The sequence below is a fragment of the Amaranthus tricolor genome, chromosome 13 (assembly GCF_026212465.1).
Source record: "Amaranthus tricolor cultivar Red isolate AtriRed21 chromosome 13, ASM2621246v1, whole genome shotgun sequence".
NCBI lineage: Eukaryota > Viridiplantae > Streptophyta > Magnoliopsida > Caryophyllales > Amaranthaceae > Amaranthus > Amaranthus tricolor.
Window position 1 is genome coordinate 9692498 of NC_080059.1, and position 26164 is coordinate 9718661.

At 34.9% G+C, this 26164-nt stretch overlaps 4 protein-coding genes across 4 annotated transcripts; 1 reads left to right on the top strand and 3 right to left on the bottom strand.

Annotated features, from left to right (window-relative positions):
* Nucleotides 1-24: 24 nt before the first annotated feature.
* LOC130797711 (uncharacterized) lies at nt 25-4874 on the bottom strand. The gene is made up of 5 exons (XM_057660428.1): nt 3787-4874; nt 2472-2524; nt 1972-2132; nt 1742-1893; nt 25-1314 (listed from the first exon to the last, which is right to left on the bottom strand). The coding sequence occupies exons 1-5, from the start codon at nt 4586-4588 to the stop codon at nt 911-913; spliced, it is 1572 nt and encodes a 523-aa protein (XP_057516411.1). The 5' UTR covers nt 4589-4874; the 3' UTR covers nt 25-910.
* A 2049-nt stretch (nt 4875-6923) lies between these two features.
* LOC130797712 (uncharacterized) lies at nt 6924-13212 on the top strand. The gene is made up of 3 exons (XM_057660429.1): nt 6924-7052; nt 9973-10166; nt 12708-13212. The coding sequence occupies exons 2-3, from the start codon at nt 9985-9987 to the stop codon at nt 12892-12894; spliced, it is 369 nt and encodes a 122-aa protein (XP_057516412.1). The 5' UTR covers nt 6924-7052; nt 9973-9984; the 3' UTR covers nt 12895-13212.
* A 156-nt stretch (nt 13213-13368) lies between these two features.
* Nucleotides 13369-17830, bottom strand: LOC130797710 (ferrochelatase-1, chloroplastic). The gene is made up of 9 exons (XM_057660427.1): nt 17489-17830; nt 15985-16312; nt 15743-15886; nt 15500-15601; nt 14963-15066; nt 14530-14656; nt 14245-14397; nt 13955-14055; nt 13369-13781 (listed from the first exon to the last, which is right to left on the bottom strand). Exons 1-9 carry the CDS (start codon nt 17557-17559, stop codon nt 13472-13474), a joined length of 1440 nt encoding a protein of 479 aa, XP_057516410.1. The 5' UTR covers nt 17560-17830; the 3' UTR covers nt 13369-13471.
* A 5411-nt stretch (nt 17831-23241) lies between these two features.
* LOC130798794 (uncharacterized) lies at nt 23242-25962 on the bottom strand. Its single transcript, XM_057661890.1, has 3 exons — nt 25603-25962; nt 23612-23836; nt 23242-23484 (listed from the first exon to the last, which is right to left on the bottom strand). Exons 1-3 carry the CDS (start codon nt 25960-25962, stop codon nt 23242-23244), a joined length of 828 nt encoding a protein of 275 aa, XP_057517873.1.
* Nucleotides 25963-26164: the final 202 nt, after the last annotated feature.

Genomic DNA, 26164 nt, shown 5'->3' on the forward strand with positions numbered 1-26164 from the left:
GACGCGACTTTATTTTTACACTATAGATAACAAATGTGAAAGATTATTAATGTTATGTTTTATTAGAAAAAAATAATAACTATAGGAAAAAAATTATTTGTGGTTATAAAACAATACAAATGTAGAGTAGGAACTTGGATAACTGTTTATAGTGTTTACCTAGGGACTTATCCGATGCAAGAATGGAAACAAAAGGCTTATAATATGTTGAGGAGTAGACAATATTTCCATATGTGAGAGCTTTTGAGTCAAAAGTTACTATTCCTGAAGCATAAAGGAGTATTTTCTACCACTTATTTAAGCCTTTATATCCACATTTTGAGGTGTTCGAGAGAGGTTAAGACCGATAATTGATGGTTCACTCTTAGGATTTTCTTGTGCATTTGGTGTAATACGATCGAAACTTTCTATATTTAGCTCTTTCCATCCCGATGTCAAGTAGTGGCGGAATAAGGTTGTAAAGTTATGCATTGAGGCCCCCTTCACTAGTGAAGATTTCTACTTCCGATTAGTCGGTACTTGACTACTCGGTATGTAGAACAGCCAAGAGTGCAGCAACACAAGCGACTACACCAAGAAAAGAGAAAAGGCGAAGAAGAGCCGAATCAAGCAATCTGTTATAAAAGGGTCTAAACCTTGGAGTTGGATCATCAATCTCAGCACTAATTTGCTCAAGAGGAAGATTTAATTGGGGCAATCTTGTTGATCAGAATGACTAGAAAAGACAATTAGACTTTTTTTTATATATACTACTACTATTATGCCCAGACCCTAGTTTTTCCTAAGAGCGGGATAGACTGGGTATGATGATGATGACTACTACTATGCTTACAACTGCATACTTCTAGAAACCATTACTCAATCACATATTACGTGCAGAATCTTCTGTGAGTTTCCTGTTGCTTGACCTTCAGAATGAACTTTCTGTGTCTATTTTTGGAAAGGCGTAGCTTCGTCTGATCAGACCAACTTCATTTTGGAAAGGCAAAATATTCTTTATCGGACTATCATGGATTTGGTACTTAAAAAGTTTCACTCGTAAGTCACCTTCATCTTTTTCTCCTTTACGCTTTCTACATGCGCCTGCAAAGTTCGAGTCACAACTTGTTTTAGCACCCTCTGTAGAATCAATCATCTCATGATCCTCGTCTCTGCACTCTTTGTGGTCAAAGATGACATGGTTATCGTTTGGCTCCAAGCATGGTAGCGCTCTTTTCATGTCGGACAAGTAATTCATGGCTTTTTCAAGAAGCATCGAGAACTCATCACTAATAAAGCATCTCGAGGCTTGACTCGTAACCTGTAATAGCCATTCTGAAACAAGAAAAGTTCACAATCAAAGAGTTGGATGTATACAGGAAAAACAGAAACGCCTTCAAGCTTATACGAAAATATAATTCTTTAATGAGGCCATCTCATTGTGAGACGTGGGTCAACCCAAACTATTTTAAAAAAATGCTTGCTGTACAAGTGTTAATTCAAATTTTATTGTTTTTTTAATGTTCTTTTACTAATGGGCTACTTGTATGGGCTTGTCTAACAGTGAGACGGTCTCATACAAGACTTGCTGCGAAACGAGAAACTTTGTAAAAATGGCTCAATAGCTAGCATATATCAGAATGAAAAACACATAATATCTATATCAAACCTCATCCCAACTTGCCATTGCAGAAGACAAAAGTCAAGTCCAAAGCCCTTATCGGAGAGAAAGATTACGAGGGTCACGACAAGACTCACTCACCCATAAAAGCAGTTGGAGTTGAGAAATTAATTTTATTTGCATTCTCTAGCGCAACGATTTGTGTAGAGACCCACTTCAATAACTGAGAGAGTATGAACGATTTCGAGAAAGCTTTCATGTAAAAGACGAGTCTATCATGATCGCCATTACACCTGCAGCCAAAGTCGATTAAACATCCAAGATATAACAAAGTAACGGCTTCCAACTATAGAACTTAGCATGCCTCGTACCGAACAAATTGCATCGCCTTGTCTGCGACAAACAACCATGTTGAAGCAAGTATGTTCGAGTGATGGCTACAAAGGCGAATTCCACATCCTCGATCAAATAAATCTTCTAAGATGATAGCATCAAAAATGGCTTCTCGCAAAAGAACCTCATCAACCGCAGTCTGTAAACACCAACACCAACACCAACCCAAGCTAAATTGTTTATGTGTCATTAGAATTTACATTGCCTCTTAAAGAAAGGTGATAGGTTACCCATCAAAGCGTTTCCATCATTTAATACGGTCCAAAAAAGAGGGCGTTGTCTACAATTCGAGTATCCAGTCCGCAAGGAACTCCTCTAACTGTAGTGTACAAAATGCTAATAGCTGACTAATGATGAAGTCAACATATTTGTGACAGAACGCTAAAAGACATGTTTATCTTCACATAACATATATCTGATAACATCAGCAAAACTTATGTAAAGGATTATCTCAAAGACACAGAAAATACATGCTTACCAGTAGAGATAAAACGGGCAAACTGGATTCCAACAGCATCTTGAGAAGAATGTCTGCCAAAGATTCACCAGTAAGATATTTTCATACTATTTTGTCTGGCATAAGGTGAAAACATCGCATCAAGAAAGCCGCCATGTAAGAGAGCTCAAGAACCAGTTCTCAAGATAAAGCTAAGGAGAGTACACTTTGTAGAAGACACAAGTACACAACTCTTGAAGACCACCAAAATAAGATAGAAAATCAATTTTTCCGAACTCAAAGCATCAGAAAACAATCAAAAATTTTACCAGGTAAAAACAATATGTTAGAACACACTAAAGAGAGGAAATAAAGTATAAGTAGCCTAACTTTATTTCCTATGTAGGCTAAGCACTGATTGTTAAAAGAGAACAAGCAAACTAACCATTGATGAAACTAAAGTGAACACACACAGAACGTTTGGGTAAAGGAGGGGCGACGGGTTGCAAAGAAGACAATGCAATAATGGCAAACAACGACCTATCTGCTGTTGTACACGAATCTTTGTCAACCATAGCTCCCAATCAAGAATCAACTTGTTCAATCAATATAAAATCCATGTGGACGACCACCAAAACTAATCTATTCGTTCATTCAGGCAACCCTTATCTCTTGGGATTAAGATTTTGTCATTGTTGTTCTTGTTGAATCAATATAGATCCAAAAGTTCTTAGAGAAACAGCAAATGGAGTTCTTAGAGAATGCTGTATCTATCATCTCGTTAAAATAAATTCATACATATGGTTGTTCCATGTCAAAACAAATCCACCCTTTCTTTACTTCGTTGCTAATAATTTGTTTAGACACGGTAAGTGCAGTATGTTATAGTACGCAGTTTCAATACATGAAACGTAACAGCAGAACTATACCAGATGCCAATGCCAATAACAACAAGAACTTCCCCATCATCAAGCAAAACATAGAAATGATTTTTTAGTGTTCATGTCACTTACTCCCTCCTCTCCAGCACACATGTCTCATTTTCTTTTTGCACTTTATCCAATACATTGAGAATCAAATAAGATCTCATTTAAAATATTTTTCACTTATAGATCAAGAATAATACATAACAAATTTTGATTGATAAATTAGTTCCCAAATAGTAAACGGTGTAAGAAGGGGGGCTATTAGTTAGTACATTAAACAAAACAATCAAGTAGATACTACTAATCACCCCAATAATTACATGAATACTAGTAAATAGTAAGAAGCAGTTCTTACATGTTATGGCTTCCCTAACAATAACATAATCCATAAAATTACACAAGCATACATGGCAAGAAAAAAGTAATCTTACCAAAGAAGTAACAACTCCTGAATCCACTATTGGTACTTACAACCAAGCTCAGAACATCTGCTTTCAGCTTTTCCTGTGAATCCTCCCAAACAAACTTCAAGCAAAGATACAGCAAAAATGTCTGGTACATTACAATCCCAGCTAAGAGACCAACCCTACCACCCATCAAAAGCTCATTGTGAACTTCACCACTGATAACTGGGAAAAACATCTTAACATCATCCTCAAATGCAAACCGACTCTCCCGTTTTTGAATTGTCCAAACTTTAACCAAATCAACAAAACAAGGCGTAAACACAAGAGCATCATCATGGTCATCTACTGCCTCACAACAACACAAACTAATAAAACTCACTAAACCCTCCATAAAACAACCAATTTCTACTTTAATAACTTCATCTAAGCTTGATTTAGTGTTTGATATTAAGTCAGAAACTAAATTATACAACTCAAAAGTTAATGGGGCTAATACAGCAACTTTTTTAAGACTACTACAACATGGACCAGAGCAAGAATTTAATGAATGAAAAAGTTCTTTAAGAGTGAAAATTCTTCCTAAATTAACATCTTGGGTAGTAATGTTTTTGTGGGTATGATAATTTACAGCCGAGTGAAACCAAATTAGTTCAATCGGTGGGGAAGGCATTGTATGAATTATGCGAGAAAACATCAAATTGAAGTGAGAAAAATCAGAAATTCCAGATTGGTGTTGGGATAAGAAAATATTAATTGATTCTTGTAACATGGTTTGGTAAGATTCTGTTGAAGAGGAATTGGAGGTTTGAGGGTTTAAGAGATTCATAGCTAATTCTGAGGAGGATATAGGAGAAATTAAATTGTGGGTTTTGTGAGAATTTTAGGGAATTTGAGAGGAGAATTAAGATAAATGAAAAAGGTTAACTGAAATTTGGTTGAATATGAGAAATTGAAACCCTAGTTTGTGGAATCGTTGAGTAGAGACTATAGAGGGAAAAGTTTGGGTTTTCTTTGTAACGGACAGAATTTGAATCTTTTTTGGTTCTACTGCAACTTTGGGTATAAAGAGCTTTATTTTAAATAAGAAAATTAGAAGAATTACTCAAAAAAAAAAAAAAGAAAAAACAAGAAGGAGAAAGAAATAATGAAAGAAGAGAGTGAGAACCTAAAATTTTATGGGGCTATTTATTTGTGGTTATTATTTTCATTGTCTCGTTATTTATTAATTGACATTATAGAATTGCTCTTTATTTTTATAAAATGGTAAAATCCTCATAATATTTATTCTTTTTTAAAAATCACTAAATTTATATTAATTTTCTTGAATTTAGAGCTTGAATATAACAAATTTTACTACACAAATGACATTTTGAGATAATTTTTAACAAATCTTCTTATTTTTAAATTTTAAAAAAATCTGAAATAGGGGTCCAAGTCACATGTTTTGTTTTATGAGACTATGACACCCAATTTTTTTTAGTACATAATTTTTATAAAATTATTATTGATTTTTGTTTTTTAATTAATTTTTGATAATCATTATTTATTAATAATTAATTATGTTTTATATGCATTTCTTTATATGTTTAATTTTTTTTTTAATTATGTAGTAATATGGTTGATAATCATGGTAGAGGCAATGTTTCCTTTCGGAGTCTATTATCAATCAATAGTTCTAGGCATATAATTCTAAAAAAGCGACCCTCATGAAAGGGATGTTACTCGGTTCGCTCGTCGTGTTAAGCAGAAGTAGGCGATGAGACAGAGTTAGACTCAAAGGTCTAGCACCATAAAACGTGTGTGTACTCATATAGGTGACTCAATGAGTCAACATATATAGTTTCTCGGGGTGTAGTGATGACGAGAATAGATATAGTTAGCACTACGAGTTGGGCCTTGCATTCATAAACCTTTTTGTAGAACCTATAGGCAAGTTGCGCAGGACGAAGATGTTTACTAGTGGAAGCGTCTATGTCATTGACTTTCTCAGCATGTGCAACAAGACTCAGTCTCTACAAGTGTAGATTATAGCCTACTACATGTTGTGTCGACACTGCTAGTTGACAAGACACGTATTACCGTATTGGGATAAGGCCTCACCTCATTTTAGTTAAGGACGAGGAAAAGTGTGAATTTTTTTAGGGGCAGTTACTCTAGCGTACTTAGATCGTCAACTGGATACCGCTAGCTGGTTTGATTGCAAGATTATTAGGGGATATTTAATGTTGTTACATACATGGATCTATACTCCCTGACCTTTTGCCCTCATCCTCGTCAACGTAACGTTCAAAATAAGAAGTGGGCTTAGCTTTGGATGTCGTCGAAAACATCTCGTGACGTATTCATACTAGCTATCTATAGTTGTATTTTGGACTCCATGTTAAAATTCGGGTAATGTTTTAGATATATAATTCTATTGTTTTTTCTACTTTAAATGAAATTTTTACTGCTTATATATGTATTTGCTTGTTAATTGGACTTCATACATCGCTAATCCTACTACATTATTGAGATCCATAGACATTGAGATTTTTGCTGCTTATATGTCTCTTTGCTGGTTTGATCTATTTTGGGTTCAATTTCCATGTTTACAATTTAGGTTGAGGTCATAATTCTTTGTGTCAAATTAGAGTATTATTTTGCTTCTCAAATCACAATTTTCCATGTTCTACTTTTATGTTCCTCCTACCAAAGAAAAAGACTCTTAAAATATTTTTGTTCTCGCATACCCCTCCAACTTAATGTGAAGCAGATCTACATTAGGTAATCATACCTCAAATGTTACAAGTGTATAACTACAATTATAGCTACACTCAACTATTTAAACAGCTAACAACTGATTCCTCTATTTTATTATATTTATTATATTTCACTTAATTACACAGTTTAATATGTTATTTTAATTATTTATAGTTATCTATATACATAACTATAAATTATAGATATTTAATATATTTCACGTTATACATAAAAAATCTCATATAATTATAATTTTTTATATATGTGCAACAGCGCAAATCACAATATATAAAATTTCATTTAATTTGGTCAGCCTATTATCATCTTTTAATTTAAGTAAGCTTTAATGAGTTGAGTGTGAAAGAGGTTTCATACCACACCCACTGAACCTAAATACTCAAAGTCTTTTTTTTTTTTTTTTTGTCTGCTTGAATTTGGACGGTAATTAAAAGTTTCTCGCACCATAGTATTTCTCCCCCATCATCTCTTTACCTTTCTTCTCTCTCCTCCCTAGCCTTCTTACTCGACGATTTCTCTAATCTGCTCTCGAGGTCAGTTTCATTTTCATCTTTTTGTTACAATTTCTATGATCTCTGATTTTGTATGATTACTTTACTTATGATTTAGTTTGTCACTAATTCTCTATAATTTGCTTACATATATGTTTTTTATACTAGTGGTTTATTTGGTCAAAAAATGTGGGCTGATTTGATTAATCTCAAGTTTTGTTAGGGTTTGTTTGTATCACTAATTCAGCTTTTAAGATCCTGAGATGTAGTCAATGAAGTTAGGATTTTGCATCGTCTAAAGACCGTTTAGCTTTTAAGATTTAATGCAGTTTTTTTGTTTTAAATATTCCCCATTTGATTTAGGGTTTATCATTTTGATTTGTGGCTGTTCCTTTTGTTTGAAGCTAGACAAATTGTTTATTTAGTTAGCATGTTGTGCGACAGCGGAAGCGAAGATCGAAAACAATAATGAAACAATAAAGATTCAAACAAACAATAAAGAAAATCACACCGAGAAATTAACGTGGTTCACTATCAACGTGATAGTTACATCCACCGGCATCGACAATAAACTTTTCACTATAAACCGAGAGATTACAAGATGAATACGAGAAACCACAACAATGGCTCTCCAAGCTTTTTCTCTCTTAGTTTTCCTCACTTTGTGTTTTGCATTGCATCCTATTCTAATTCTAATTACATGGGGCCTTTATAGGAAATTAGGGTTAAGAAAATACAAAAAACCGTCAAAGACTAAGAGTAACCGGCCAAAAACGTGCCAAGAAACCGCCATTACGCAAGCTGTGTAAAACTACGCGAGCCGCAGAGTGAGATCAAAAGCAACTCTGCGCCCCGCGGACTAGTTCAGCAGGCACTCCGCGCCCCGCGGTCTTCTACGCGGCCCTGTTCGAGTCACTATATTTCAACATAGCATTTGGAAACTGTTGTGATGATGTTCTGTTAATTATTTTTGATGAGTCTCAATACATGGTTTGTTTTAGCTGAATTCAATATGTGGGTTTGAAGAAAATACCATTCTAAAGGGTTATGGAGTTGGGATTTAACTGTGTGTTAATTGATAAATGAAATTTAAAATGTTGAGACTTGAGTCAATCCTAGGCATCAATCAACAAAGTAGTTTGTTAACTTTGAGAGAAGTTTTAGGGAAACAAACATTGTCACTGCAATATTTTGAACTTTTCTACAATCAATGATATTTTAATAAGTTATTCTGGCTATTCTAAATTAGACTATATTTTGGACCCTTTTGTTTTAGTGTAGTTATCTATACTGCTAGTTTAGTTGGTTCATTGAAAGAATAGTTGGTTTTGAGTGTTGATCTCCTAGGTTCTTGAAAATGTTTATGGGTTATTGTAGTAATATATGACATTAATATCTGAGTGAAATGATATCTTTAGTTTGGGCATTTAACTACGTAATGAGGAGTCTTGTTATCATGCTCTTGATAAAAATGCACTTATGTGCATTTGGATTTTCTATTTAAGGAAATGCAAATATACTAAATAAATAGAATCATAGGCCGTCAAACGCCCACTTGTGGTAGCAATTTACGAGTTTGAGAATTTACAATGTTGTATCTTTTATTATAATACCTCTCCTTCTTATTAGTCGCTACACTTGCATGTTGCATAGATACCAATATTCACCAACCAATATTGTCTTACTTGTTCTTTATATATAAGAAAAATACTTAAATGAGACCTTAATTGTTAGAGTTACTGGTGACTTGAGTGCACCATTCAAGACCATGCATTAGTAAAGTGCGTAGAATTGGAATCTTTTGGGTGTTTAAGTTAGACACTTAATGTGTAGTCCAGTTGGTGGATTAATTTGTGTGTTAATGATGGTGTTTAAGTTGGTGATCAATGCGTGGTGTATATGGTGTGTTGATGGAGGCACTTAAACATGCATATTATGATGGTAATTAAAGCATGTTGAATAATGAGGTTAATGAGGAATTGCAAGAGGTTGTAGATGCTTTGAACGAGGCATCCAAGAAGTATGGTTCGTGTCTTGATCGAGCAAAAATGAAAACAGAATGCTTCCCTGCACAGTGCTCGAACGAGCACTTCACAAACTCAAGTCAGTAGCTTCATTTTTGGAACTGCTCGAATGAGCTCTAAGGAGGCTCGAATGAGCAAGCTTGGCAGTGCACATTGGATGCTGTTTTTTAATGTTTGTTTTTCTTAGAAGTTACTACATGTAATTTACTCTTAGCCATTATTGTATACACTCATCAAATGTATACCCTCTATAAATAGAGGTCATGCTCATACAAATCATCCACAAAAAATACCCTAAGCCTAAACACATAGCCTATATCTCTTCTCTATTATAATTCTCCAATTTGAGAGTTCTTTGAACTCCTTTGTGATAATATAAGCGAGATACTACACACCTCCGAGGAAGTAGCCAAAATTGGGTGAACCTCGTAAATCAATGTGTCATTTCTATTGCATTATTTTCTCTTTCAAATATTGTTTTCATTGAAAATGTAATTTGTTCATCACAAGACTTCATACCCTCTATCTTAGTGATATTGGAGTTTAAAACACGTCTTGAACTCTAATATAGCATCGTTTTTATAATTGATATATATGGTTGCATTTCTAAATAAAAGCAACTTTTATAATTTTTAGTTTTGTGCAACTAAAGATATTAAGGGTCAAGGTAGTGCATTGTATAGAGTGTAAACAAGAAATGTACCATCTATTTAAAGCATAGGAAGTATTGAACTTTATGAATACACAAATTCTTATTTGTAATATAGTTGGACTTGTAAATAAGATATGGTTCTATCTATACATTCTCTATCTGAATCTGTCGTTTAATCCTCTTCCCCTCTTGTCAATATTGTTCATGTCATCAGATCCTGTCATGAGGATTTAATGATCTTGATCTTTGAAGTACTATTCTCATTTCTCACTTTCTATGCTTGTAGTTCTGGTATTCGATGGCATCCAAGCTTCGTCAGTTGCAGTCCAAGGCTTGTCAGGCTACTCAGTTCCTCTCCAAGCATGGTGAAGTTTATTACAAACAGATGATAGAACAGAACAAGGAACACATTCAAGAGCCTGCAACTGTTGAGACTTGCAATCGATTAGCAAAACAGTTGTTTTACACTCGTTTTGCCAGGTGAGTATTTAAACAGTACAGCTATTTATATCTCTAAAATTTTCGAAGGCCATGTTGACTTATAGTGATATTTATGTTTGACTAATTGAATTCTTTCATGAATGCTGCAATCGTGGATGGGATAGAATAAAAAATTACTTCATCTTATCTTTTACTAGTGGATGGGGTAATGTTAAGATGTTTACTGAATTCAATGTTGTTTTTATTATAATTATCTTAGATTATGTAAAAATCTTTTGGGGGGAGCAAAAAACATTGATATAGTATTGGAGTTAATTGTATTGAGCCTGGAAGGTGCATATTCAAATCTGGTTTTTTTATATCCGGAAAATAATTCTTTATTAGTGTTATCACTAACAACGGTAAGTTTACGAAATTGACCTCCAAAAACACCACCCTAGGTGGGAGTCACTTTATGGCATTAGGGTAAGGAAATGTTGTTGTGTCTGAATTGACGTGTCAAAAGTATCATGTCTTATTTGGGTCCAAAAACTAGTCATTATCACACTAGACAAGAATGAATAGAAAAGGATGTTAATGTGGTTGATCTCATGAATCAAATCTTTTTTTCCTGTAGCGAATCTATCTTTTCTACTAAAAGTATGGTTTTTGTGGTTGTGGTTATGTGGTTGATCTTTGTATTTAAGCCCTTCTAACTCAAAAAAAAAAAAAAAAAAAAAAAAACACTCTTGAGTTTATGCACTGTCTTTAGAAGTTAATGAGAATGCATACATAAACACTTCTGGGAAAGACATTAAAATAGGAGTATAAAAATATTGCATGACTGTCCTTACAATGACATTGGAATTATAGGTGTCATGACTCAAGAGTACCATTATGTTTGACCTGAACAAGTCACCTCCGCCAAGGTATTTCAATCTTTACTTGTGAATGTAGTTTATTTGAAGATGTCTGATATGTCGGAATATTGGGATCGTTGTGTTTTGTCATGTGCGCCTCCTGTTGACTTGCATTTTATTGGAAAAATATTTGTGAGTAGTTTTTAAGACTTCGGCACTTCATGGGCGTTAATCTCGTAAAATGTGTCATGGATAATAGAAATATTAAAATGGCATGATTTATTTGGCATTTGACTTGTTTCTACAGTAATTATGAATAAAATTTAATTGAAATTTTAAACTGATATGTTGCTTGTTAATTCTGGAATTTTCACATTAAAGTTTCTTCTTAGTTGAGCTGAATTATAAGATGTGTTTCTACAGTTCAATGAGAGTTGATTTATTGTAGTTTGCTTGATGTAATGTTTCATTGAAGCATTTTTTGATCATGCTGTTTCATTCCATTCTATTCACTGTCCTGGAATGTCTTTTGGATTAGTAGTGTGTCTGCTTCCCTCTCTTTTTTTATATAGGGGAAACAATACGATGATTGTCAATGATTTTGTGTCAATAATTTCCAGACATTTAAATAGCGTGGCTTGCTTTATTTTGATATAGGGGAATATTTGTGACCATTTAATTTCAAATTGATTGTCAAATAATGGCTCTGGTTGAGGCAGCCTTGCTTAATTACTTGGGTGTGGTTGGTAATATTCGTTAGCAGATTTTTGGATGATATAAGCTAGAGGGCGGCCAATTTTGAAACTTCCAGCCTCTTGCATAACGTACTCTTAGATTTACGTTGTTCAAATTAGACAATATTTCACTTACATAAAATGACAAGAATTTTCAGGAGGCCTAGCCCCTTTCGGCCCTAACTGAAGATCTGCCATTGGTAAATCTTAAACGCTTTTATCTTATTTACAGATGGAACTTCTTTAAAAACTTGTGGGTTATTGTTTGCAAGAGATTATATGTATTTTTCATGTTCACTTTGAATTGTTGATAGATCGAATTAGGAATCAAGAGTTTAGGAACAAACTAGGGGTGGACCCTATTTCTAGAAAAATGCGCGAAAATAGATTAAGGTGGTTTGGATATGTGCAGAGAAAGACTTTCGACGCCCCTGTGAGGAGGGTAGAAAGCATTATAGTAGAGGGTAAAAAGAGTCGAGGAAGACCCAAGAAAACTTGGGATAAGCAAATAAAAGTTGACTTGTATGAGTTAAACCTCTTTAAGGGCCTGACTAGGGATAGGTGTAGTTGGAGGCGCCATATCCATGTTTTAGACTACTGATGTCCTCTTAGATTACCTTTTGGTGTTCTTACCCTCTTGCTTCTTTCGTTTCTTTTATTATTAGCTTTTTTTCTTTTATTTTGTAGTTGGTTCTACTTATTTATTTTATTTATAGGCATTTAATTATCTTTCCCATATATTTACGTCTCTTCATCTTTCTCGAGTCGGGGAACTCCTTTGGCCGCGCTCTCGTTTATGGGTATGAGTTGCCACCGTCCTTCCCTCCCCAGACCCTGTCCATAGTTTTTCTATGAGCGGGATACACTGGATAGGATGATGATAACGACGACGACGACTTTGAATTGTTGATAATCTTCACCTAGGAAAGTCACATTATTTTATGTGTAAGCAAAACTAATTTTGTGATTAGATCATTGGTTAAACTTTTTTCTCATTGCTTGTGCAGCTTACCTGGTCGTCGTGAGGCATTCTGGAAAGAAGTCGAGCAAGTTAAGCAGGTATGGAAGAACAGGAAGGACGTGAAAGTTGAAGAAGTTGGAATTGCAACTTTGTTTGGGCTCGAATGCTTTGCATGGTTTTGTGCAGGTGAAATAGTAGGACGCGGATTTACCTTCACCGGCTATAAAGTCTAACTTTGACTTCCACATCAATGTGACTCGCCATTGAGACAATTTGGCTTCTTTCCATTCTCTTTGTCCCCAAATACTTGGTTGAGTTTAAGTTTTTTTTTTTTTTTGAAAAATAGTAGACACAATGAGGATTTTTGACATCAATCAAAGGAATGAAGTTTAGTTCCATTGAAATATCTCTCTAGTCTCTATTTAAGAAGATACATAAATAAAAGGCAAATTTCATACTCTGATATTTTGGCTGTTGATTGCTGGTGTTAGCGAAAAACAATGTATTTGACTTTGAATGGATTGATAGTGAATAACTCTTTTCTTCAGGTCTGCTTAATTGTTTTGTTCGGACACCCATTTTAGAATAACTATCAAGCTACAAATATACTTCACATTCTTATCATTATGTTTAGCTCATTACAATCAACTATCTTTTACAGCAAAATCTCGTCATTGGAATCAAGAACCAAGAACGAAATGCAAAAATACAAGCATCCTTCAAAACATTTCTCACTAGGTTTACCAATTACCCCTATCTGTTGTTGTGTATAACCGATTCGCTTCAAATTCGAGCAAACCCTGCCTTTTCCTACAAAAGGTTATTCCTAAATGACGAAATCATCTTCGGAGACAACAGCAGGACAAAGGCCAGCAGTGAACCGAAGAACAATTTTATCACATACTTGACTACATCATTGTCCGCCTCTTCGGATGTATTAGTTGATATTGCAGCTGCTGCAGGTAGAGCTTCATTGACAGCATCAGCTAGATCATTGATGAAAGAAGAAGTGCAGTTAAGAGCAGGAACACGACCCCAATTCTCTATGCCAGATTCAAGCGCCAATTCCTTGTATTCCATATCTATCTCTTCTAGTGTCTCAATGTGCTCGCTCACAAAGCTACAATAAGAGTTTGACAGACAACAGTGTTAAAACACTAATAATCAACCACGTTTAAGCTATATGGAGTTTTGGGTTTTTCTTTTACTCCGACATCGGCCCTTGAGGACTCTGTAAATAGCAGTATAATGCGAAAAAAACAACGGTGCGCTAGTATATTATTTGTGACTCACCTCACAGGAACTGCCAAAAGACTCTTGACTCCGTTCTTGCCGAGCTCCACAAGAACATCATCAGTATACGGTTTCAGCCATTGCACAGGACCAACTCGACTCTGATGGGTAAAAGAAAAAAAATTAGCAAATGAATATGTAGGCATAAGAAACAAAAAAAGATTGGAGTTCCATGATACAAGCCTATAAGCATAACTGATTGGTTTAGAGAAGACATCAATGTAGCTTTCTAGATTGGAAATTGTGAAGTCTATGACATAAGAATTTTTTTTCATGGTGTCATTGCGAACCTGGTACGCAAGTTTATGATCATTGTTGATTCCTCTAGCCTTTAATTCTCTCATAATTAAGAAGATGCAGTCCTCCATCTGATTTTTGTAAGGATCTCCAGCCTCCTCTACATAGCTAACTGGCACTCCATGAGCACTGAAGAATATCATAACCTAGACATTGTAATCATGAATCATGAACATCAGTTCCCCGGCAGATATCAAAATGCCAAAAGGTTCAAAAAGAAATGAGCAGGTGCAGCCAGGAAGCTACAAAGTAAAGGTGTATGGAAGGTTCTAGATTACTTCGTCGGGCATGGAAAATGACTGAAGCTCTTTCTCAATCAAGTCAGCCATGGACTTGATATAACCTTCTCTCTGGTACCAGGATCGGATGATTGCAACAGGCAGTTGAGAAAGATATGCATCATTCCTGACAATACCAAGATAATGTAAGACAATAGAATAAATGAAGGCGGAATAATTAAAGGGCAACGGTGGCTAAAATAAGAGGTAAATGAGCCCAAAATCTTGATGTGTGAGGTGTAAATAGTTGAAGGAGAAGGGATAGATTAGGAACTGATAAAAATATTTTGGGGAGGTCTATTAACCCTAGTGGTAAGTTCAACTACTACGATTTGCACCCATCTTTATTTTTCCTTGTTTGATCTCCTATTACTACATCACTTCAATTACAAACATGCCCTCTAGTTCAAAAAGGTCATGTAGACAAGTTTACCTGAACATGTTTTGGAGAACTCGGAGGCTTGAACCTGTTGTAGATATAGAAAACTGAGGATAGAGAGGAAGGACAACAAGCCTTGTTATCTTGTCCCTCTTAATCTGAAAAAATAAAAAAGAAAAGGTCAAATTCATTTACTCCGAATTTCCAACAGATACTCTCAAAAAGAACACAAGAAATAGAAAAAAAGAAAAAAAGGGTTGTTGAAGTAGACACTAGTAAGATAGCAAAAGTTTGTAAAAACACTATACGGTCACTTATAGGCCAAAGATTTGAAGTTCCTTGATTTCGGATTAGTGCCAGTGCGATATGGCTTATTATATCATGCGCATTTCTTACTTATATAAGGTTGCACATGCCGTTTGCTACCAAGGGTCCATCGAAAACAATAACTTTGTTAAAAACACTTATAAGTGAACACTTAAAAATGAAAAGAGCAGAACATGAAACATAGTCCAAAAGAGACACATCCTTTTCCTCAAATAATTGTTTTTAACAAAGCAATGATTAGAAAGAACAATGATGAAAGCAAACCTGGTCAACTGCCTCTTCTGTGAACGGATACCAGTACCTCATGCCAACATAGACAGATACATTCTTGTTTTTTGCTTCCAATGCCAACTTAATTGCATTTGCCTTCAAAACAAAGTCATTTCAACAAAAATTGGCGACATAAGTGACTTGCACAACTCAAATACAAATTTATCCGAAACAATATATAGTAAGGATGTGAAAGAGAAAGTAGAACGGAAGTCGACAATGGAAAACTTGTCTCACCTGTTCATCCGTAATCTTTCGCAAAGGTGAACCTCCTCCTATTGAAGCATACCCTTCCTTGCTTTTAGGGGCCCTAAGTGTGGAAATCAATTGAGCAAGTGGTCTTTGCAGAAATCGGAAAATCCTGGGTAGGCGAATGATGTCCTATTTTAAATTGTAACACAACACACATATCAGATAAATAGACGTCATGTACCTTTTAACGGCTGACAGAATCAAACAAATCAGTGAAGGGAGCATACCGGGTCAGCAAAAAGGTTAAACAAGAATGGCTGGACGTCATTAAGAGTATCAGGACCTCCTAAATTCAAAAGAAGCACCCCAATTTTTTCCTCTGCAATGTGTGAAGAATCGTTCACCAAGTCTTCACTATAAATACTTGTGTGTGTAGCAGCAGAACAATCAATTTTTCTCACTACATTACTTCTCGTATCTGGTTGAGAATAAGAGAGTCCACTGTTCTTTCCAGGTTGGCCGTCAAAGGAGGCTGAGATCGTATACAAACTAAACAACGATTGCTTACGGCTATATCTACATGGCGACATGTATGTTCTAAGTCGCAAACCTGACCTGCCGACAGAGCAATGCATTGGCTTGTCAGAAATCATTGACTTAGCTCTCTTTCATACTGTTTGCATACTCTAAGCTATTACAACACTAAAACTTTTCCATTCAAAAACAAACAGACTTTTAATTTGTTCTTATACAACTAATCATTCATCTATATTATTTTCTAGTTTATCAGCTATAAGACTGTAATTTTCATGCTACTATATCCTTCGGCACATCAGCTACTTGGCCCCCAAATTGCATTTCATGGCTTCCCCTATACTCATAATATAAGTAAACGCAAAATTACTGCAAGACCTTTTAGGATAGTGTTACAATTCTCATACTACTTCCAGATTTTTATCTTGAGGAACATTCGGGACGCTAATCACCAGTCGTTAATACACATCTTACAACATTGATACCCCGATATGGCAGTATGCCAAAGATAAGTGGACTCGCATATCTCAGTGCAAACTACTCCCTGCTATTCACCCTAATAGTCCCATTTGACTTTTAACTTTATTCATCAACCACCACTCTTAATTTGTATTTTACTTTTAATCTATAAATTATAACATAGTCAAGTGGGATATTGTTTGTAATTCTTTTCAATGCATAGAATATAGATCATTAATATCAAACTTTTTACAATTTTTGATTCTGCATAATTAGAAATATTAATGATAGAATTATTGCATTAGCAAACGTGTCCAGTCAAATGAGACTATTAGGGTGATAAAGGTAGAAGAAGCAATCTAAATAAATTCAAGAATGAAAACAACAACAGGGTGCAGTATCAATGAAGCTTTAAATGAATGAAGCGAGTCAACACTTTTGATTTTTGGATCAACAACGATTAAAAAAAGGAGAAACATGAACAAATTTATTATAAATGGAAGAAGGAAATCTAATCTAATAATCCATAATCATAATTTCCGGTCTCCACAGAGAAAAAAATTTATAGCCATCAACAAAAAATTAAATAGGAAGTTTAATTGGGCACCATTAACATTCATCTAATCAAATAAGCAAAAAAAAAAAAGATCAGAATTCATGATCAATAAAAACCCTATCATCAAAAAGTTAGAAAGATCCAACATGAATTCATCAAAGCATCAAAAATCACAAGGTTGATTCGTTTGCAAGAATATGGGCAAAAAAGGGAAATCCAAATTTCACTCAAAGAATCAATACCTGAAATCTCGGACAGAAGGAGATAATAATTTCATCTGGGAAATCACGGCAGAGCTGGAGGTTGCTTCCATGGCACTAATTAAAATTACCCAGTAGCCAGAAAACAGTAATCTAGTAGTTGGAAAATCAAAAGTCAGGAAATTTTTTAGGGTTTTGAAAGATAGAAGAATTTTCAATATCTAAAAGAGTAAATGAAGAATGTGATCAAAGGTCAAAAGAAGGAATAAAATAGAGAAAATATGGAGGTGTTCAAGAATGGTGGATGGTATTGGTTTGTGTTTAGGTGCACCTAATTTGCATGTAGACTTTTTCCAAATATAGGAAACAGCTAGTTTGTTCGATATTTCAATTTTCCGTGGACTAAAAGTCGGTTTTTCTTTTTACTATTTATGGAAGGTCGGTTGGGATCAGCTTCGGAACTCGGAAGCATTGCTTCCATGTAGACGTGCTATGGATAGTTGGTCGCTTTGGTTATGGTAATAGATCTTGGATTCGATTTGGAATTGTGAATATATATGTTTTACAATTTATGGTTGGTATGATATGATGTCCAAACATGCGGAAATTATAGGGGAGACTAATCGATAGTAATCGTGAGAGAGACTAATCGAGAGTAGAATTAGACAGCTGTCGACGGTCAAATAAAACCAATTAGCTAGGATTTGTCAAGGAGATCTACTACTGAAGCAGTTCATGCTTTGAGGCAGTTGATGGAGAAGTATCGAGACCCAAAGAGTGATTACATATGGTGTTCATTGATTTAGAAAAATATGATAGCGTCTCACGCGACATTATTTGGAATAGCTTTGGAGCAATAGGAATTGATTTGAGGTGTATTGAATGAATCCAAAACATATATGAGGGAGCCATGACTAGCATCTAGACATCGATGGACTAATTAAACTTTTCCCTGTTCAAGTGGGTCTATACCAGGGTTCAGCTCTAAGTTCTTTTCTTATTTGCGGCGATCCTTGATGAACTTTCCAAGGACATTTGTAACCTGGTGCATGTTATTTGTTGACAACATTAAGCTCGTAGAAGAATTCATAGAATAAGTCAAGGCGAAATCAAAGTAATGGAGAGTAGCTCTTGTAGGAAAAGTCGCACCAGGACCAAATGTTGGTCCATATTAAAAAAAAATTATGAGAGAAAGATGGAAGTTACGGAAATGCGTATGCTGATATGAATTTGCGGCCATACCAAGATGGATAAGATCAAGAATGAGGTTATTAGAGTGACGCTAGGGGTCACTCCAATTTTTGTAAAGTTTCGTGAAGGCAGATTGAGGTGATTTGATCATATGCAAAGAAAAGTTAGTGATGCACCAGTGAGAATAGTGGATAGCATCACAATCGATGGTAAAAGAGGTCGAGAAAGACATAAGAAAATATGGGAGGAACAAATTATGAAGGACTTAAGTGAATTGTACCTCTAGGAGGAGTTAACTTGGGATAGGAGTAGTTGGAGATGTCGAATCCATGCACGTAAGTCTCATTAGCTTTTTTGTTTTTTTTATGCCTTAGTCGTTTTTGTCTACTTGTTCTTTGGTTAGTTTTGTCTTCAAAGTTGTTGTTTTTGTATGTTTTGTGTTTCTGCTTTTGTTTCCTTTTGCAGTCTTCCTTTATAGGGACCTCATATGTCAAGTGTTACTTGGGTTAAAGGGCTTCCTTTGATTGCGACCTCCTCGTGATGAGGGTATTGTACTGCCTTATTCCCACCCTCTACTGACCCTGCCTTAGACAAGACTTATTGAGATGATGATGATGATGATAAATGAGGGGGTAAAACTAGGGTTATTTGATTATTATTTATGAATTACTTTTAAAAATCTCAATTTTGCATAATTTTATTCTAAAAATCCCAACTGTACATTAATATTTAAAACATCTATCTTTTGAGGCTATTTAATTCTAAATCACTTAACTGATTTGGTAGCTTGTATAAGTGGTAAAAAGGACATGTGGCATCATTATAGTGGTTTAAAATCTTTAGAAATAACGAAACTTGAAGCAAAAAATTCTAACCTATACCTGTTTGCCACCCCACCCTCCTTCAAAACCTAATTGCCCCTTACCAAGCCCATCTTCACCTTTGTAGTTGTCACAACCCAAACACTACTCAATTGACCCCGTTGAACAACCCCAACCACAACCACTTAAACCCTCTTCGTACTACCCCATCCAACATCACTTTGAACCCCTTCATGCAACCTTAATCACCACTCATTCAACCCCTTGCATAACCCTAAAACCACCCATCGATCTCCACCTAGCAAACTTTCCAACCCCTTACTTATTTTCGACCCCTTTCTCATCTAGCAAATCTAGAAAATTTGGTACTTAAAGAAATCAAAGGTGGTGTGTTATTAGTTATGTTGTTAGGTAGCACTTATGTGTGGATTTGTGGGTGGGTTGGAAAAGTGAAAAACTCTCTAAGTTGGTTGTGAATTTATTGAATAGAGGCTAAGGGATGACATGTTTACAGTAGCTGGGGTTCTAGGGGACAGAAGGTTGTATCGATGGTGGCCATAGAGATTAGTTTGATGACTATAGAGGTAAGTTGGTAGTGGAGGGTGGGTTTGTTAATTTATAATGTTAAAATTAAGAAAAGTTAAAATGTTTACTTGATGTACCGGTTAGAGCCTTGGAGGTCATCTAATACTTTAGAATTAAATTGCTTCCAAAGTTGTAATTTTAAATATTACTCCAAAATTGAGATTTTAAAATTAAATCATGCAAAAAAGTAATTTTCTTCATTATTTAAAAAATATAACTAAACTTTATTTTTTTTTTTGTTATAAAACAAATCATGATGGAATATTTTACAAACTTCAAAGTTACCATGCAGAAATAAAAACAAGGATAATAATTACCCTCAATTGAAGTCCACAACAAAGAGTTGCCCTCTAAAATTTCGGCCCGTTTGATTACTGGTACTAAATGGTGGCAATGAGAATAATTATAGTGTAAAAGTTTATAAAAAGTTCCATATCATTCCCATGGTGATGAAACTTTGATCACTTTGTTTATAAATTTCCATTGCCACCTAATACCACATTTTCCAGTGGTAATACATTGGAATGAATTTTATGAAAAAAACGAGATGATTGAAGTTGGACAAGTATGGTCATCAAGGTAGCCAAGAAATTTTTCAACCAAAATTACATTAGTTTTCATTTTTATTACCATTGTTTATGTTAACTCTCTTTTATTGAGAATTTTTACAAGTGTACAAGAACTCTATTCTAAACAGATATGAGGGAAAGATTAGACAAGAAGAGAAAATAGAAGAAGAGAAGTTTGTTATTATTTTTCATATGGTCAATACACTTTCTTTAGCTGTATATATACTAAAGCTAAAGGAATACAATCAGTTGTAACAAACTTTAACAACTAATAACTACTTTTACATTTTGTAGTACCCAACAAGTATACTAATTAGCCACGTCACTAATGCTATAACATTGTTGTCCCCTCAAACAAAACTTGTCCTCAAGTTTTAAGGAAGGATGTCAAACGAAGGAAAATATGACTGAAATAAACCCGTATTCATCCAAGTAGCATCCTACACAGGAGTATTTGTCCATTTAACCAAAACCTTTTGTTGCCTTTGGTGAATCCTTTTGTCCAAAATTTCCTCAGGAAGAGGTGTGCTATCTGTAGCAGCTAAACCTTGTAACCAGTCTGGAATCTGAATGACAGTAGGTAAAGTCACATGAAAGGCCTTTAATAAAGATACATGAAATACATTATGTATTTTGACAGAAGGAGGGAGGGCCAATTTGTACGCAATTGGACCAATTGATGCTGTTATTCGGAAGGGGCCTGAGTACTTGTTAGCTAATTTTTGATAGTGGCGAGGTTTCAAAGTAGCCTGCTTATGTGGATGTAATTTTAACCAAACCCAATCACCAACTGTAAACCATCTCGCTAATCTGTGGTTAGCCTGAATTTTCATCCTATTTTGAGCTTGTAGCAAATGTTGCTTCATCCTATCAACACAATGATTTGATGACTCTCCAACCAAATAAGGTAGATAGAGTGGAGGTGGCTGGCCATACACCATTTCATAAGGAGTTTTGTGAGTTGCAAAATGAAAATGGATGTTGAACTACCACTCAGCTAAAGGTAGCCATTTGCACCAATCTTTAGGTTCACTACTGCACATACACCTCAAATATATTTCCAAGCATCTGTTCACCACTTCAGTTTGGCCATCACTTTAAGAATGGTAGGCTGAAGATAAACAAAACTGAGTTCCCTGTAATGAAAAGAGTGTCTGTCAAAAGTTACTCATAAAAATGGGGTCTCGATTAGATACAATACTTCGTGGTCATCCATGGAGTTTGAACACAAAATCTAAGTAGGCTTGAGTAACCTCTATAGCTGTAAAAGGATGAGAAAGTGGAATAAAATGTGCATACTTTCTGAACCTGTCTACTACCACTAGGATGACATCATTTTTCATTGACTTAGGTAGACCAGAAATAAAATCCATAGACACATCAATCGATACTTCTTCCGGGACTACCAAAGGTTGGATCTTGCTTGGGGTTGAAGTAGTCTTATGTTTTGCAGCCTAACATATCACACATTCTTGCACAAATTGGCGGATTGATTTGGTCAATCCTTTCTAATAGGATAGGGCTTTTAATCTTCTAGCCATACCATCCCTTCCTGGATGGCCTGCCTCTGCACAACTATGGTGCCACTCAATAATGGCCTTCCTCAAAAGCATGTCAGGACCTACCACCAATTTACCCTTCCTTCGCAACAAATTATCAGCTAGGGTATAGTTCTTAACAGAAGTTCCTTGCTTAAGCTTTGTCAAAACAGCCTATAAATTCATATCCAGGGAATAAATAGCTTGAAGTTGATCACCAAGATTGGAAGATACAAGTGAAATTTCTATGTATGACAACGGAGCCCCTTAAACCCTAGATAATACATCAACTGCAATATTATCTTTGCAACTTTTAAGATAAATTTCATAATTGAAGCCCATTAGTTTTGATAACCAAAACTGTTGAAAAGGGGTGGAAACTTTGAGATGCAACAACCATTTAAGACTCTTTTGATCAGTACGTACAATAAAATGGTTTCCTATCAGGTATTGACTCCATTTCTGAACTGCATAAACCAAAGCGAACAATTCTTTTTCATAAACGGATAGAGCTTTCCCCTTAGGCCCCAAACTCCTACTAATGAATGCAATAAGATGGTTATGCTGCATTAAAATTGCTCGTATACCCTCCTTAGAGGCATTAGTCTCTATCTCGAATGGAGCATCAAAATTAGGTAAGGCTAGGACTGGTGCTGTAGTCAAAGCCTTCTTTAAGGAATTTATAGCGTGCTCAACATCATCAGACCACACAAATGCATTCTTTTTCAAAAGATTATGCAAAGGTCTACTCATGCTTGCATAATCTTTAATAAATTTCCTATAATAACCTGTTAAGCCAAGGAAAATACGTAGCTCTTTTACACTCTGAGGGCTAGGCCAACTGTGAATTGCATCAATCTTTCTAGGATCTGTTTCTACTCCATCTCCGGAGATAAAATGCCCCAAATACTCGACCTTATCAGCTGAAAAAATACATTTAGACTCCTTGGCATACATACGGTTATCTCTCATGATTTAAAACACTTAGTGCATGTTTCCAATGCTCTTCTTTAGATTTACTATAGATAAGTATATCATCAAAAAAATTCAAAAAGACATTTCCTGAGCAACGATTTGAAGACCTGATTCATTCAACTCTGAAAGGATGCAGGGGCATTGGTAAGGCCGAATGGCATTACAAGGAACTCAAAATGTCCCAAATGAGTCTTGAAAGCTGTCTTGAAAACATCATCCACATGAATTCTTAATTGGTGGTATCCTGATTTCAAATCCACCTTGCTAAAAACCTTTGCCCCAACCAATTCATCCACTAATTCCTCCAAGATAGGGATGGGGAATTTGTTCTTTAAAGGCCCTAAAACGTAGATCCCCTTCTGTCTCAACACCAACACTTTCACCCTTAGAACAGAGAAACAAGGATTTTGCATCATGTCCCTCCAATGCTGGTTGCACTTGCATCATAGAAAAATGGATGTCAATCCCTCCTTTGTTCAAAGATACGCTATGATCCACTACTTGAAGACTTCGAGGAAGCACTCCTTTTAAGCGCACTTCCTTATTATTGATGAAAAAAGTCATTAACATATCCTTAAAGTTCCAATGATCTCCGAGTGTTTCCAACCATGAAACCCCAAGAACCATATCACAACTCACAATGGGAATGCACATCACATTAGTTGTGAAGGAAGTATTATGCATGTCCCACTTAAAGTTCCTACAATGAAACTGACAAGGAATATGGTTTCCATCTGTAACACCCTCAGAATAGGTCGGACTTTTGAAAACACCTTTAATGAAAAACATGAGCCAAAACCTACTCGTGGGAGTGTTACCGCCACATCTATTTCTAATAAAATAAATGTAAGGCTTAATGACTAAGAAATAACTTAATAACTTTAAATCCAACAAAGGGTCTTACAACATAAGAGAAGACTGAAACGCAATCTATGTCCATATAAAATTTAAACAACTTAAGGTAAAATTTAAACTGAAATACGACTCTAACAAAAGCTATGTTTCTAGGTGATCCTCACTCCACGATTCCCACGCAATCAATAACCTGCAACATAAGAATGCAAGAAAAACAAGGGAAAAATTCCCAAAATCAGAAAATTGAGTAATTCCAACTCCATCCCGTAAAACGATTAAGTTTAAAAATGATTTAAAAAAATAAAATATAATCAAATTGAAAATAATTTTAGAAAATAATTAATAGCTGAGTTTAAAAGAAAAACAATTTGAGAAAACAATATATATAATATCACATAAACCAATTTATTAATTTGATATTTAATAATGACAAACACATAATCAAATTTTTTTAATTTGAGGGAACGAGAACGCCAGTAGGCCGAGGCTTTACCCCTATACCTACTTCATCAAGAGGTCGTCACCCCAAATAATTCAAGGCTAGCAGAGTAGTCTCAGAAAACCCTAGTGTGCACACCCCTTATACTCGGATCACAACAAATAGAAGGAAGACCAAACATCGTATCAAGTATCAGAAATAATAATACCTGTCGGAAGCTATACTAACCAAACAGGACAACCTGTTCATCACCCTTATCCTTGGATCACAACAAATATAAGAGCTTCATTTCCCTCGTATTACACTTTACGTGATTTAATATATTTTAATAATTAGTCGCGTGCACACAAACATATAATCAAACATACATTATACATTTTATTTTATAATCATAAATTTTCCCAATAAATATATATCTCAGGAATATCCAACTGAAATCTCATTTTTCAAATCACCATTCTAACATCAATTGGTGGCAATAGGAATTAATATCATAAATATTTTTCTTTCAAATAAATCGTATCAAATTTCGATATCAAAATAATAATATAAATTTTATCAAAATAATAATTATAAATTCAAGTTTGACAAAAATAATAGTAGATATAATTTGAGAATTTATAAAACATAATATCAAAATAATAATATAAGTTTTATCAAAATAATAATTATAAATTCAAGTTTGACAAAAATAATAGTAGATATAATTTGAGAATTTATAAAACATAATATCATACAAAATAATGTCATATAAAATCATACATCCTATTAAACACATTAATTATCACTTAGCACATAATACTAACGGGATAGTCCTAATTAGATGGACATTGAGAATTACCTTGTCACGCGATCCTAGACAATGTACGCTCCTAATAATCTCTGTCTACGAATCCGCTGTCTTTAATATCGAAATCTAGCGTTTTCTTGACTGAATTTTAAGCAATTGGAAGATGGAGGAAGTAGTTTGTAGGAGAAAAAAAGGACATGTGAGTAATAATGTGAATGAATTAAGCGTAATTGGTTTAATTTATAATAGGTAAGTGAGGTTAGTTATAAGATTTAGAGGGAGAAGTGGGAAGTTATTTGCTAATGGAGAGTTTTTTTTATTATTATTTTTAAAATTTCTAAAATTTATTTATTTATTTATTGTTATTATTTTTTTAAAAAAAACGGATGTTACACCATCAGCCACATTCACCTCCAAAGGATGTATCTGTTCTAGCTTACACCCTAGGGACTTTGCATACCTAATGTCAAGAAAATTATGTGTGCTTCCAGAATCCACCAATATATGCAAAGGTTTCCTTTCATACATTCCTACTACTCTCATGGTATTATGGCTTCTATCCCCAGTCAGTGCTTGTAAAGAAATACAAGCATCTTCCCATTTCTTCTCAGCATTATTGCATTCTTCTGTCTCTACTTCATCATTTTCTTCCTCACCACAAACTTCAATGGTAAACAAGTGTGGTTCTTTAAACCCACAATTATGACCTTTGCTATAAGGCTTGTCACAAATAAAACAAAGGCCCCGAGCCATTTTTTATTGCTCGTACTTTTGTTGGGATATACTTAAATATTTGGAAATTTTGATTTGAAAGGTATGAACTTTGCCTCATTTGTTTCTAAAGGTTCGAACTTGCGTTTATTTTTAAAAGGCTCAAACTTTGGGGTATGTCCGCTTTTAAAGATGCGAATGACCTGTAACCGGATAAATTTGAAAAAACGTTTAAGTTGTTCAG